Source organism: Bipolaris victoriae (assembly GCF_000527765.1).
Source record: "Bipolaris victoriae FI3 unplaced genomic scaffold scaffold_89, whole genome shotgun sequence".
In the NCBI taxonomy this organism is placed as follows: Eukaryota; Fungi; Ascomycota; class Dothideomycetes; order Pleosporales; family Pleosporaceae; genus Bipolaris; species Bipolaris victoriae.
In genome coordinates, this window is record NW_014575303.1 from 107776 (window position 1) to 122260 (window position 14485).

General features: G+C 49.9%; 4 protein-coding genes across 4 annotated transcripts; 3 read left to right on the forward strand and 1 right to left on the reverse strand.

The window, feature by feature from the left end:
* Window positions 1–3209: 3209 nt before the first annotated feature.
* Window positions 3210–3794, forward strand: COCVIDRAFT_18796 (hypothetical protein; the record flags this gene model as incomplete). The annotated part of the gene is made up of 1 exon (XM_014697828.1): window positions 3210–3794. The coding sequence occupies one exon, from the start codon at window positions 3210–3212 to the stop codon at window positions 3792–3794; it is 585 nt and encodes a 194-aa protein (XP_014553314.1).
* Window positions 3795–4019: 225 nt separating this feature from the next.
* On the forward strand, window positions 4020–4400 carry COCVIDRAFT_107938 (hypothetical protein; the record flags this gene model as incomplete). Its single annotated transcript, XM_014697866.1, has 1 exon — window positions 4020–4400. One exon carries the CDS (start codon window positions 4020–4022, stop codon window positions 4398–4400), a length of 381 nt encoding a protein of 126 aa, XP_014553352.1.
* A 371-nt stretch (window positions 4401–4771) lies between these two features.
* Window positions 4772–6113, reverse strand: COCVIDRAFT_29478 (hypothetical protein; the record flags this gene model as incomplete). The annotated part of the gene is made up of 6 exons (XM_014697867.1): window positions 4772–5164; window positions 5215–5411; window positions 5509–5639; window positions 5741–5763; window positions 5915–5940; window positions 6038–6113. The coding sequence occupies 6 exons, from the start codon at window positions 6111–6113 to the stop codon at window positions 4772–4774; spliced, it is 846 nt and encodes a 281-aa protein (XP_014553353.1).
* Window positions 6114–12360: 6247 nt separating this feature from the next.
* COCVIDRAFT_107976 (hypothetical protein) lies at window positions 12361–14237 on the forward strand (the record flags this gene model as incomplete). Its single annotated transcript, XM_014697868.1, has 4 exons — window positions 12361–12674; window positions 12738–12979; window positions 13038–13979; window positions 14035–14237. The coding sequence occupies 4 exons, from the start codon at window positions 12361–12363 to the stop codon at window positions 14235–14237; spliced, it is 1701 nt and encodes a 566-aa protein (XP_014553354.1).
* Between the last annotated feature and the right edge of the window lie 248 nt (window positions 14238–14485).

The window sequence follows — 14485 nt, forward strand, 5'->3', positions numbered from 1 at the left end:
CTAAGTACATTAATAGATGAATTCGAGCTTGAGAACATTACGGACTACTCCAAGGATTGCCGGAACATCTTGCACAGTTCTGGGTAATAGCATACTTTGCTTTTTATTGCATGGCTACGGATCTCTAACTACGTAGTAATGGTAACAGGACAGTCAATAAAGATATAGCTTGAAAAGGAATCTCAGCGGCTACAACTCCTGGTTTCTCGGATTTCTGACGCGCCGTTTGTCAATCGAAATATGTATGTCTGGTTAGTGTGTATTAAAATTCAGGGTAAACATCTTCGAGTATGATCAAAAGGTCTGCGATTCTATGAAGCCGTACATTTGGCACTCACATCCTATTCGCAACACGTCAAAGTCCCTTCCTATTTGTTGATGTCCTTCCCAACGTTCACACACGATACTTCTGTCGGAATCAGTGGTGAGATTTTGAGGACCATAATATTTTATAGCGTAACAGCGGCAGCTTTGTTAAGATGAATCATATTTAGAGGCACAGTCACGTTGGTAATGATATAGAAGTCGCGCTGTTGCTGTAAAAAGGTATTCTCCAACGAGGTATAGAGAGGAAATATTATATGCAGTAGAGTAGACTTGAATAGATGTGGCTATGATATGACGAGAAGCGCTAAAATAATCGTTAGACTCGATTTTGGATAGAGAAGCCCCTGATTCATGGAAGAGATACGAGGTTATTCTTAGCCACACTGACGGACACTGACGGACACCGACGGACACCGGAAAACTAGTGGAATCAAGGCTCATAATTGTTTTGGTCGCTCTTCGCATTGACAATCGCTGGTGACGCAATCACTCGGATACCGTCTATGAATAGTGGTCATCATATGTTGGATGATGAAGTCTCTCTTGCTAAAGAAGAATGCAGTAACTTTTCGATCAAGGCAATGCGAATAGCCTCAGGAAGAAAAATATTCAAGAGGCGGTTACTATAAGAGACGAGAGCACTGTCCAGTACAGTATATTTCTTCGTGTATGATGCATCGCCGAATGAGTAACCTGCGAAAACAACAAGATCTACGTGACAACACAAAGAATGCGTACATTGGGTATAGAGCGAGGATCTTGTAGTACATGGCGAATATGTCTTATCGCCAGTATTCTAATGTACGTTCATAGCTCGTAGCTTCCTTTCGGAGAAAACGTTACAACAAACAACTGGAAGACCAGACGCAAATAGAATAGCCTAAGTGTTGCGGCATATCTGCGCGCAAAATATAGTTATCTAGGAAAACCTAATCTCTCAGTAAGACCCTACCTATCCGAACACCGGCACAGGAGGAGGGAAGCGGGAACATTCTTTGTCCCTCAGTCACGATCCCAGAAAGTACTTATGTACTAGTATTACATAACCCTTTCAACCCCCCTCTCCCGACGACAACATAAATCACGGTTTGTTGTCAGCACTATCGGCATTACCTGTATGAGCTTAGCCCCTTTTGACACGCGTACCATAACTCCGAGACTGGTACTTTTCTGGAGGAACAACGAGTTTAATCTGAGTGTGTAGCTACTACGCATAGAGACATCAGTATCCATAAAGGCCTCTTTATTGGAGTAGTTCTCCTGAATAAATACATCTACCTGGTGGCGCTTTCAAATTCGCTGGTCGAGTCAAGGTTCGCTATACGGCATGTGACATAGTACGACGCTACAGATGGTTAAAGCGCTGAGTTCCTCCTTAAATCTACGTGCGCCTATTCTTCACAGCGCCGAGCGTTTCAGCTTCAACTTGCGTCAAGAAACCAAGTAATATACAGTACTCTAAGTACATACTTATGTACGCCCAGGTGTCGACAGGTGACTGCCGATTGGCAGGTGAAACGAAGGATAGTCGGGCCGGGAACAGTAGTACTCTACAAACTCTCTTGTCGAGTCCATGCACCGTAAGCCGACTGTTTTGAAGTTTCCAACACAAACCTTCCAAGGCACTCTAGTACTTGACATGGCATGCTGGCGCTGTGCAGGCTGAACTGTATGTATGTATGTACTACATACACGAGGACATGTATTGGTGACAGAAAAGGCAAGGTACCAGCTACATATACGGACTGGTCACATGAAATAGTGCAAAGCAATGTCTAAAAGAGGTACGTATCAATAGTAAGTAGCATTCGAGTCCCATCATAAGACACTACGGTCAGGTCGCAATGGCAAATATGTCATAAGTGGATTTGACGTAAAAATACACTTTAGTCTTCGGGATAGCGGCCGTGCTACAATAGTGCATGACCGTTACATCCGGAAAGCACACACTCCAGGATTCTGAAGGCTCGGCGGTGGATATCTGACAGGGCACGGGAGATGAACCTGGCGGTGAGCAAGTATGTTGCCCTCTGGTCTGTGTGAAGACACTGAATCATCCAGCTGGCGAGATGTGGTTTATTGGTACAGGAGAAGATAAATATTGGAAGTGGCAACAAAGAATGCGCTGTCCGACTACTTGGGAATCCACGTGTAGGCTAGAAGCAAAGAACACGAGAGACGACAACAAGCGTGACATTACGATCTTCGCCAAGAACAATGCGGCCAAACACTTCCCAGTGGTCAGTGGAGTGTTTCTATTCTTGTCAGCAACTGGCAAAAGAGCGAATAGGGTTATCCCGGCGAATGAAACGACGACCGAAGAGGCAGGCGGATTAACTCTTCACAGCCAAGCGGCATTGAATCGGCCCTTGGCTCTGAACACAGCCACGTCACCGCCTACGATTTTGATTCGACCTTCGTGCGAACATTCGATAGCACCCAGGCGCGGCAATACGGACATGCAGCCTTTTTGCAGCCCTGATCCTTTGCGGACCCTGAAGGGCACCCGCTCCGGCTGTGGCGCGGTTCCTAAAAACAAGTGCCAAAATGTGGGGGCATGGAGAGATGCGCTTCGTGTTCGGCTCGCAAATGATCTCATGCGGGAGCATTGAGGGTAATACGCCGAGCACATGGACCTCATTCCGTCCTCGATAGTGTGTTACCTATGCGCTTCAACAGGGCCATGATGGGCGGAACTTAGAGAATTTGAGGCTCTTTTGCGTGTATATATAATCCATCTGACATGTCCCCTTCTCTTTCGAAACTCATCATCCAGCTTGACATCCACCTTCGCTACCACTACTACGCCTACTACAATAATAACAACAACAACAACAACAACAATATAATATAATAATCATCAACCACCACCAACAATCAACATGAAGTTCACCACCGCCGCCATCGCCACCAGCGTCGCTGCTCTCGCGGCCGCCAGCCCCCTCCAGACCCGTGCCGACGACACCCCCCTCTTCTGGACCTCGCGCCTCTTCGCCATCGCCCCCGGCACCGACTTTGACGGCAAATTCCTCCAAGCCGCGAACAGCAGTCTGCTCATCGGGCTGAAAGACCAAGGCGCCTCCTGCGGCCCCGACCCACGCGACTACGCAACCTTTGTCTTCGGCAACGGCACTCTCTCGCTCTACACAGCCAACCCGCCTCAGCAATTCTACACGGCAGCCGACGGCATGGGCCAGGGCAACATGCGCTACACGACTGGCGCAGAGCCCCTGCCCCGCAACGCCCTCCGCGACGGCTTCTTCGTCGATAACCACGGCACCCTCAAGCTCCAGTTCACCCCCACCGCCCCTATCTACGGCCTCCAGGCTTGCCCCATTTACAATGCCCCCGGCCAGTACAAGGTCTGGATGGATGCCTTTGAGCATCCTGCTGGTCAGAACTGTACTAAGTTTGAGGCCCGTGTTGATAATGATTGGACTCCTGAGAAGTGTCACTACTCCGAGTAAGCGGGTTTGACTCTGGTTTTTCGTGTGTGTGTGTGTGTGTGTGTGTGTGTGTGTGTGTGTGTGTGTGTGTGTGTGTGTGGCCTGAACAACAAAAGTTTTCTGGTTGATGGAGAGAAGAATGCGGTTGAGCAGAACTGTCCTTTGTATATATTTGGGGGGGTTGTAGGACACCTCTTCTTCTTTTTGCTCTTGCTAAATATGATATGACAAAATGAATAGACATTTATGATACTTCATCGCTTGATTTTTCTGCACTGTTGGTTGCTTCATCTTCGTCTTGTTCTAGTGATATGGGGTGATAAGTACCCTTTAGACAAGGTGTCGAGTCCAGTTTCTTTAGATACCAAAAGCTACTTGAGGAATCCAGTGTTCCTGGAGACGAGCGACGTTGTGCAAGTAGCAATTATATCAGTGGTGCATAATCCTTATCTTATCATATCAGGTGGAGTAGGTCAAAGTCACGAGGAAAGCAACCTCGACGCGTGCATGCGAAAACAACACGTCGACAATTCACACAACCTTCTTCACATACAAAGAGAAGGCGCAATGTTTGAAGTGTGTAATGGGTTTTTTCATTGCTTTGAGACGATGAGCGTTACGTCGTAGCGATTATCCTCTCGATATGTACGCGCCATAAGAAAGCGCGGCGCTGGTGAGAGTGAGAAGGAAAACAAAAAGAACAACAGATGTGGTAAAAACACAAGACATGAAAGCGCTGGAGACTGAGACAAACTGCGCCCGAAACGCCCCGCCAACATACTCGACATAAGAAGAGCGAGAGAGAGAAGGAACATCCAGCCCATTTCCCATCCATATCCACCCGGTACTAACGCTGTTTGACCGCCCATAGAACCCAGAGACTGATTGTAAGACAAAAGGGAATCCGTGAAGAAGGTGTAGTCTAGCATATGCTTCTATGCCAGACGACTGAAGCAATTCAAAAGGAAAACAACATCAACAAAGACAAGAATTCAACCTCATGCCTTGGCAGCCTTTGGTGTGGCCTTCTTGGGTGTGGTCTTCTTCTTAGGGGTGGTGGCCTTCTTAGGTGCGGCAGCCTTCTTTGCGGCAGGCTCCTTCTTCTCTTCAGTGGCCTTCTTCTTGGGTGCAGCGGTCTTCTTTGCTGCCTTAGCCTTAGCCTCAGTAGCGGGAGCCTTGCTCTTGGTGACACGACCAGACTTGGTCTTGCCGAGAACGCGTGATACTTCCTCTTCAACGGCAGGCTTAGCGGCAGCAGTCTTACGGGGCTTGCTAGCATTGGCCTTGGGTTTGGCGGCAGCAGCAGCCTTGGTGGTAGTGGCGGCAGCCTTCTTTGGGCGGGCAGTTGCGGCCTTCTTCTTGGGGGCAGCCTTGGTAGTGGTCTCAGTCTCCTACGGATTATGTCAGCCTTGGTGGTTGAAAACACGAGCATAATACATACGGTAGCGCTCTCCTCCTTGGTCTCCTCCTTGGGGGAGTCCTTGGCGGCCTTCTTGGTGGCAGGGGCCTTCTTCTTCTCGGCAGTCTTCTTTTCGGTCTTCTTCTCAGTGACCTTCTTCTCAGACTTAGACTCAGACTTCTTGGCAGCAGCAGCAGGCTTAGCCTCCTTCTTAGCAAGCTTTACTGGTCCAGATGGGCCTGCGCGACGTGTCAGTAATGTCCAAGTCAATGGGTGATGAGCGACGCTAGGGAAACGCGTCACGGGTTAGGTTGTGGCGGAGGGATAGGCACTCACCCTTGGGACGCGCAAAGTCACCCTTCTCCTCACCAGAGGAAATGGCGCGGTTGACGTGGCCCCTGAAAGCAGCATCGCTCAGGTTGCCGAGCTTGTTGTTGGCTTGGATGTACTTTTGAATGGCTTGACGGCTGTAGGGGAAAGTTAGTAAGGATTCTGACAGACGCGTGTTGCGACAAAAGCACAACGCGGCGCGAAGGCAACAACATCAACATGAGATGGATGTACTAACCTTGATCCATTACGTTCCTTGAGCTGTATCGTGAAAAGAGCACGTCAGTAATCATGTTCATTAAGATACACAGAGTGGAGGAGTTGGAGTGTTGGGCCTTGCGCGGTGATGCGCTGGCGTCGCAATCCCCGGTGCGGGGGGGAACTGGCAATGCGCCTGGGAGGATAGACTCACGTTGATGATGGCATCCTTTACCATGTCTACAATACAAAGTCAGCATTTATCGGCGATCATGATGCAACAGACCGTGTACGCATAGAGAATGCGCTGGTGGTGTGCTGGGGATATACAACATACCGATGTAGGAGCCATGTGCAGGGGCGGCAGAGGGAGCCTTTGCCTTGGAAGGGGTGGTGGTCTTCTTGGGAGGCATTGTGTGGGTTAATTTGGACTGGATAGCAGATGTGTGATTGAAGCTTGAAATGGGCAGAGCAAGACCAAGAGCGATGGAGAGGTTGTGGTGGTGTTGGGAGGTTTGCGATAGGGCAAGAGCGCGCGTGCAAGTGGGGGGCGGCCAATTTATAGCAATCTCAGCGCCTGTGTGATCCAAATGCGCTCTTTTTCCCAACCCGCAAAAAGTGCGCTAACACTCTCTCCCCTTCACCAACCTAGAGCGCTTCAGGGTGATCTCGTCTCGTTTGTTTGCTCTCCTACACTAATCCAGTCTGCAAGTTGGGGCGCGTTGCGGTGCCCATGGAAGCGCACGCGTTGAACCCCTCCCTCGTTCCTCGTCCCTCATCCCTCATCCCTCTGTCCCTCTCTGTCCACATGCCCCTACACCCATAAGCTTTTGCCTCGACCACACTTTTGCCCGCGTGCCCAAAGCCGAGCGCTTTTTGTTTTTTTATACGTCTATCAACAGCGATCGACATTAGTTCTACTTTGACCGTCTTTGCTTCGACACGGCCTCAGGTTTTGCACAGCTAACCAATCCATCGCGCAAACGCATACCACAAAATCTCGCCCGCCCATGTAGGAGCGCGTCTCCTTGCCTGCCTCACCTTTTCTCGGCCTAACTGTCTATCTGTTTCTCACCGAACGTTCTCGGCCTTCCAAGGTTTTGACTTTACGCTAGTCTTGGTGGTGTTTGGGTATTCTACGCGCTCTGTTCCGCCTCCTTCCGTGGTGTTTCGCTTGTGCACAGAGATACTCCGATTGCCCTTCCCCAGCATACCCAACATACACAAAATTCTGACGAAACCAAGACCCACCTCACCAGCTATCAGAAACTCTATTGTTGCCTATCTCTTCTTGTGTACAACCCCTCTGGCAATCGTGTCGAGTCGATGACGTGTCTCGTAATATGTGTCAGGTGAGGGTGTGTCACGCGCCCCAGGAGGTAGCTCTACCCAACATCCTCCTCTCAGCGCCCTCTTGATTCCAATCCCTCAATTCTTTCTGACGTTGAGGAGCGCTTCTCTGCTTATTTCTCTATTATGTTTTTTCCTGCATAGTGACAGCTATCTGCGTTGTCCAGTAGTTACACCGAGTCGACGCGTTGTTTGGCAGCTGTTGGCGGGGTTGCGTGTTTGACACCTCAACAATTACTGGCAGCACTGGACATATAACACCCAAAGCATATCTACTCTTCCGACTGGGTTTCCACCTGTGCTGTTTTTGCGTCAACCGTACGGGGATTTTTTGTGGTCGTGAAGTAGAGCAGTATTGATTCTGTGCGCGTTATTCGCAAGAACGCCCCCCGTCCGAATTTGCACTGGTACCACGCTCATCATCACAGCTGTACACGAAATGATTATGCTGCGAATGTACAATTATGATTAACCGCGGCACCAAATTAAACAGACAATCAATTGACTTTGAATGGAACATAGACTGAGTGGATTTTCAAAAAGTTCTACAGCATCGCGATACTGTTAATACTCTCGACCCTAGTAGCTATCCGCACCATTATCGCCTCATATGTGCCCAACACCCGGTAGTACCATCAACAAGAAAAAATGAACGGAAATCTACTATTTTACAGTCACTAACTAGCATCTAAATATATGCGAAAGAATGTGTCATGGAGGCCTTTTTTGGTTTGCAGCATCTCACTGTTTTTCGACATCCTAGTAGAAACTTTAGAAACCCAACCTTGAAGCAGCTCTTCTCTGCAACAATGAGTTGAGTATACTTCATATCAAAACTCACAGGCATATGTATCTCTTCCTGGCAATATCTAAAATGATGTGATGTCTTCATCAATATGGTTCAATTAGGATACAGTGCTGTAATTAAATCAATTCCTTTCCATAGAACATCAGACTACATGGAAATCCATGGATTTTACTATTTCCGCTTCTCATGGGGAAATAGAAACAGGATCATAATATGCAGGTCAAAGGTACAAGGGATAAGATGTGTCGTTGGTGGTTGACTGACCTAGTCCAATTTGATAATGCCTCTAACCCTGTTAGAGGAATTCGGGAGATAGCTCCCTTTGGATAGCTAGTATATGTCTGCAGATCATCTGGAATATGCCGAATTAAATCATATGTTCTCGCTGTAGCTAATTGTGACAGTGTAAGAGAAGCAGATATTTTGCAAGTTGAAATCTTTTACTCATAAGAAAAACACTACCGGAGAAAATATACGAGGATATTCAGAGTGATGGCAATTTGAGAGTCAGATTTGACAGCAAGAAACATACCAGAAAAAAAGTGACTGATACAAGTTTGGTCTTGGACTCGAAAAAAAGATACGATTGCTGTAACGTTAAACCGTACATGTCATAAACCAAAAAAAACAACAATCCTGTGGTGGACAGTAATATCCATGTATAAATATGGCATTAGCAAAATAGTCTCCTAGAATTCATTTTGTTATCACAATTGATAGCCTCATGGTGATCCACATGATGCATGCATCCACGCGGAAATCCGAGTCAGAATAAGAACCATGACTAGGTATTCGACATGTCAGTTTCAAAGATACAGACTGCTAATGTTTACTTCGAAAAGGATAACTTAAGTATTGTTGATTCAGGCTTTGGAATCGGTCGAGCGAAAAGGTTCCGTCGGTAATAGGTGTGTGGAATATCTGGGATATCGCTCCGATGGCATAGACAACCAGAAATTTGAATGATGCGAGCATCCCCTCGGGGTTCAGATGCATGAAAAGGCGACCGAATCGAGCGGGATGGTGTTTACTGTGCCTAGAGGATGATCCAAAGATTATATAGATCGCTGGGAGTACTCGAGTTTGATGACGTTACAGGAGTTCGACGTAGGCCATCTTACCATAGCGAAAGTGATATGAATCACTTCATAATGTCGTGTAACAACAACTGAGATGCGTTTATTGCCGCATTGAGGGTTTCGCACCTTCCTCTGTGTACAGTTGAGTCATGGGGAAAGGGTCGAGAGGTCGTGCCTTCTAGCGTTGCACAAGACCCTGAGTGCCTTCTCACCTTAACCTGTTTACTTCAACCCACTCACCTGCTTCTCTACTCCTTTCTACTCCGCTTCACCACGGTTACCGTGTTTTTTCTCACGGTTATACTCACCCGCTGCCAACATATACGCAGAGACGGTCGTGCCTCTGCATTTGTCATCCCTGCTTATTCGCAAATATCACAACTGCCGAATACGATAAGCCCACCATACCACAGCTCTGAAGCGAAGAAAAATCCTTTACCTTCAGGATACATGAATGTGTTAGGGCAGTGCGGGTGGGAACAAGATGAAAAGTCGACCGCTCGATGGCGGTGGAAAGTCTCACGACTCAGCTTGAGAAGAATAGGCAGACCCGACTAAAGACTTTTCCCCTAATGGTGCCCAGTGCGCCATTGATGAGCTGGTGAACACGAGAGCGATCAATGTGGGTGTCACCAGGTTGCACAAGAACATGGGTGCAGTTGGTGTCTCAGCGTGGGGCTACGCCCTAAGCTAGTTGTTTTGGTCGACACCAAGAATCTGGATTCTGGAATCAATGGGGCAATGGCAAGGATGGTGCAACTAGCTGCGCTCTCGGTACTTATACTACCGAACATTCACTGCCGATATGAACAAGGCTGATTCATTATCAATGAAGGGCTCTATCAGTTTTGAGTCAGCGGAGCGTTCCATTGCTGGCATGACGGAAGGTGGAGGTCCTCTCTGTGGGGTCCCCGAGGTGGAGTACAAATGACTGGGCCTTGTTCGAGACTTTGATCGTATCGGCATGTTGGTCATCATCTGTAAGTGTTGAGAATCAGATGCATCGGAGTGCTCAGCTCTGAGGCCGATACTGGACGAGTAGTGACTTCAGCGCTTGGCACAGATGCCGGACCGAGATGCTGGCCGCGTCTTAATGATTTTCTCGCTCGGGTTACACGCTGCAGGATAGAGCGACTATGTCGGTGCGGCGCGGTCTACGCCTGTATGTATGTACCTACGCGAGGCACACTGGGAGGCGAGTGCAGCGCGCGTGCATCATGATGACCACAACGTTGGCCATCCATAGCGCCATTTGCGGCTCTGGTGATTTGCGAGGCGTTTTCCAATGTCGTCCCGAGTTACTGTGCATTGGGTTACGCTGTTCGCATCGCAAGCATGTGCCGACGGAGCTTGAATCAGCGCCGAAGGGAACGTTAGGCCAGCCAGCCTTGTTGTCTCAGGGCGCTAGGGGACCCCTTTGCGCACACGCCAGTCTAGACGGTTGGCTAGAGCCCCGTGGAGAAGGGAACGCTTGCCCAAGGACCAAGGACGACATGTCACCCCAGCCAACTACACACGCACATGCATGCCACGCAAAGTCGGGGTAGCCGTAGCCGTTGTAGCAGGCCTCTGGATCACAGTCGCTACCGTTACCGCTCTCTCCAGCGCGCTCACGTGTATCACGCCGTGGGATTGGCATGCGCGCTTCGACATCCAGCCATTGCTCTATGCGCGCCTATACGGCCCAGCGCTCCGCCGCCCAGCACTCCAAGACATTGCCGTTAGCTTTTTAGCTTTGGACCTACCCTTGCTCGCCCATGGCCTGTCGGATTCGCCCAAACCTAGACGTGTCCGCGGGACCACGCACGGCAAATACAATAAAAAAGCCTGACCTGGTGGCTTGCAGCACCATCTCCTCACCGTGGGGCAATTGTCACGAGGCGTTACAGAGGACTCTTGCTTTTGCGGGACGCCTTGAGGAGCGGGGTGCCACCCGAAACTCAGTTAGCGAGAGCTGCCAGTGACACGCATGTGAGAGCGCGGCCAGCCATGTTTGCCTATTCGCTCGTTGTCGCTCCGGGTGGTGGGAGCAAGGTTCTCCAGATGCGCCGCACGGGTGTGGCTAGCAAAAGGGAATGGTGACAACAATAACATTAACGCCACCCGTGTTTGGGATCACACAATCTGCTGCCTGAACAACGGCTGGGGTCGAGCAGCAGGGTAACTTTTCCGTTCCTGTTTGCTAATCTTGTTGTTTCCGGGTTTCGGCCCATCAGCAGTCAGATAGGCATGTGCTGCGTAGGAGGCACACCACCTCTTCGGGACCGCCATCTCTATTGGCGACCTCTGGCCCGCCCTTACTCCACCTCCCGTGACGAGCCAATCCCTTTGTGCAGGCATATATGCTGCGAGATATGCTTGACCCACCCAGAGGTATGGCTTTCAAGGCGGGACACGCCTTCCACTCCCGACTCCATGCCATCGCGATGCACAACGGCTAGCTGCAATAAACACTAACGACTTCAAAGTCGGCCCAGCACGATACCCCGGATTGTCGTCGGTTTGACAAAGAGCAACTGCATGATCAAGCGCCGGCGCCCAGTGGCGTTTTTGTGTACCAGCAGACGCTGGCCATCAACAGGACAGAGCTAAATTGGTATTCACGGTCAGGTGTTGTTGGTGTTGTCAATGGGCAGTCAGCGTGATGCATCGAGAACCAGAGTCGCCTACAAACCCAGGCGCAACAAGACGTCTTGGCTGGAGAGGCGTCGGCTAGCGGCTGTGCATGTAGACGTTGTATCTCACTCATTCGCCGGAAGGATCCAAGCCTCGGGCTTCTGCAAGGATTTTCTGGGAAAAAGTCTGCAGGTCTCGCCCGCTAGGAGAGGCCCCCATGGGTAGCTTGAGTGAGCTTGGCGCCCCAGATTTCGACGCCCCCAAAGACGCTTCGTGTCCCGGACCAACTGTTGTATCGCCTAATCGAGGCACATATGCGCTCATCTGCAACAGATGGGTGGTACCGACAGCAATAGCTCACAGACTTAGGACGTGTAGAAGGCTACCCAAGCAAGACCAGCTGAGCTGACAGGCCAGATCAGCCGCGTGCCAGCCGTATGTGTATGTAGGTGCGGACATGGTCATCAGTATGTAGGGGGGAATTTGGCCAGCGGCCTATAGAGAAATAGCAGCAATCCTTCCAGAATTGTAAGATGCGGAGCTGTAGCCCGGGCAGGCCTAGCGTGTTAATGTGCAATGTTACGGTAGAAAAGCCACACGGGCACCGTGCTGCAGTATCACGGCTACTTGACGTGCCATATTAAAAGCTTGGGAATCCCGCCGCTGATCGCGTTTCACAGACGTCCCCAGCATCTCCTGTTTTCAGCGCTGTGCGGGACTCTTCTTTTTGTGCGAAGAGTTCTTATCAACTGCCTTCCGTCTGCTTCACCTTCTCCAAGCACAACAACAACAACAACAACCACAATCATGCCTGGAGGTGGAGTCGTCCCCGTCACCGGCACGGCTGATGTTAGCCGTGTCGAGGCTCCCGTCACCGTTCGCGCCTACCTCATTGTTGCTTTTGCAGCTTTCGGTGGTATCTTCTTCGGATATGACACTGGTTGGATGGGAGGTGTCCTGAACATGGACTACTTCATCAAGCAATACACTGGGGCAGAGTACCCCGATGTCAAGTTCCCCGGCCTCGATCCTTTGGATTCCCAGATCACAGACTACCGCAAATCTACCTTTGTTATCGCTCCATGGCAACAATCCCTCGTCACTTCTATCCTGTCCGCTGGGTATGTAGTCAACCCCAATCACTTGCTGTAATGATCAATTGAAATAACTAACTGGCCCAATAGTACTTTCTTCGGTGCTATCGCCGCTGGTGACATTGCCGACTTCATCGGACGTCGTGTTACTATCATTCTCGGATGTGCCATCTTCATGGTTGGTGGTATCCTCGAGACTGCTTCCACTGGTCTTGGTGTCATGACTGCTGGTCGTCTCATTGCTGGTTTTGGTGTCGGTTTCATCTCCTCCATTGTCATTCTGTACATGTCCGAGATTGCCCCCAAGAAGGTCCGTGGTGCTATCGTCGCTGGTAAGTTAAACACAAAGCTGCCTTGCGGGTTGTACAATTTGTTAACACTCTCGATTAGGTTACCAATTCTGCATCACCATTGGTATCCTGCTCGCCAACTGCGTCGTCTACGCGACCCAGGAACGCCGCGATACCGGTTCCTACCGTATCCCGATTGCCATCCAGTTCCTGTGGGCTATCATCCTCGCTGTCGGTCTTGCTCTTCTGCCCGAGTCTCCCCGTTTCTGGGTCAAGAAGGGAAAGCTCGACAAGGCTGCCAATGCTCTCGGCCGTGTCCGTGGTCAGCCCACCGACTCCGAGTACATTCAGGATGAACTTGCTGAGATCATTGCCAACCACGAGTACGAGATGTCTGTTGTTCCCCAGACCAGCTACCTTGGCTCCTGGATGGCCTGCTTCGAGGGCAAGATCGCCAAGCCTTCGTCCAACGCCCGCCGTACCACGCTCGGTATCTTCATGCAAGCCATGCAGCAGCTGACTGGTATCAACTTCATCTTCTACTTTGGACCCGTTTTCTTCCAGCAGCTCGGTTCCATCGACAACCCCTTCTTGATCTCTCTCGTCACCACCCTCGTCAACGTGCTCTCCACCCCCGCCTCGTTCGTCATGGTCGAGAAGATTGGACGTCGTCCTCTTCTTATCTTCGGTGCTGCAGGCATGGTTATCATGCAATTCATCGTCGGTGCCATCGGTGCCACTGCCGGAAAGAACACTGCCGACCACCCTGCCAACCCCAACGCTACCCGCGCCATGATTGCCTTCATCTGCTTGAACATCTCCGTCTTCGCCACCACTTGGGGTCCCTGTGCCTGGATCGTCATTGGTGAAATCTTCCCTCTCACCATCCGATCTCGCGGTGTCGGTCTCTCCACTGCCAGCAACTGGTTCTGGAACTGCATCATCGGTATCATTACTCCTTACCTTGTTGCCGACCGTGAGGACTCTGCTCGTCTCGGATCCAACGTCTTCTTCCTATGGGGCTCTCTCTGCTGCATTTCCTGTAAGTTTTGCTGATTACCTTTTCAACCGAACGTCTGCTAATATATACACCTCAGTCCTCTTCGCCTACTTCTTCGTTCCCGAGACCAAGGGTCTTACACTCGAGCAGGTTGACAAGATGTTGGAGGAGAGCACTCCTCGCACCTCTCGCAAGTGGAAGCCACATAGCACCTTCGCTGCTGAGATGAACCTCGCCGAGAAGCACATTGAGATCCCTGTCGAGAACGTTACCACTAAGCACGAGACCTCTGCTGCTTAAGTTGCGTGTCTCTTTCACACCCTGAACGGGGAGAAAAGGGCAGTACATGGTATATGCAAATATATAGTGTTCATATAGGTGGAAATGATGACCGTTGGGGACGGATGAGTCAGTAATGTTTTGGGAAGTTATACGATTGAACAATTCGTCTATTTGCATTGATTGCAATCGATGATGCGGCTTTTTTTTGTAACTTCTATAATGGAATTTTATTATACCCAGAGTCTCAGTTATTACTGGTCTCTATT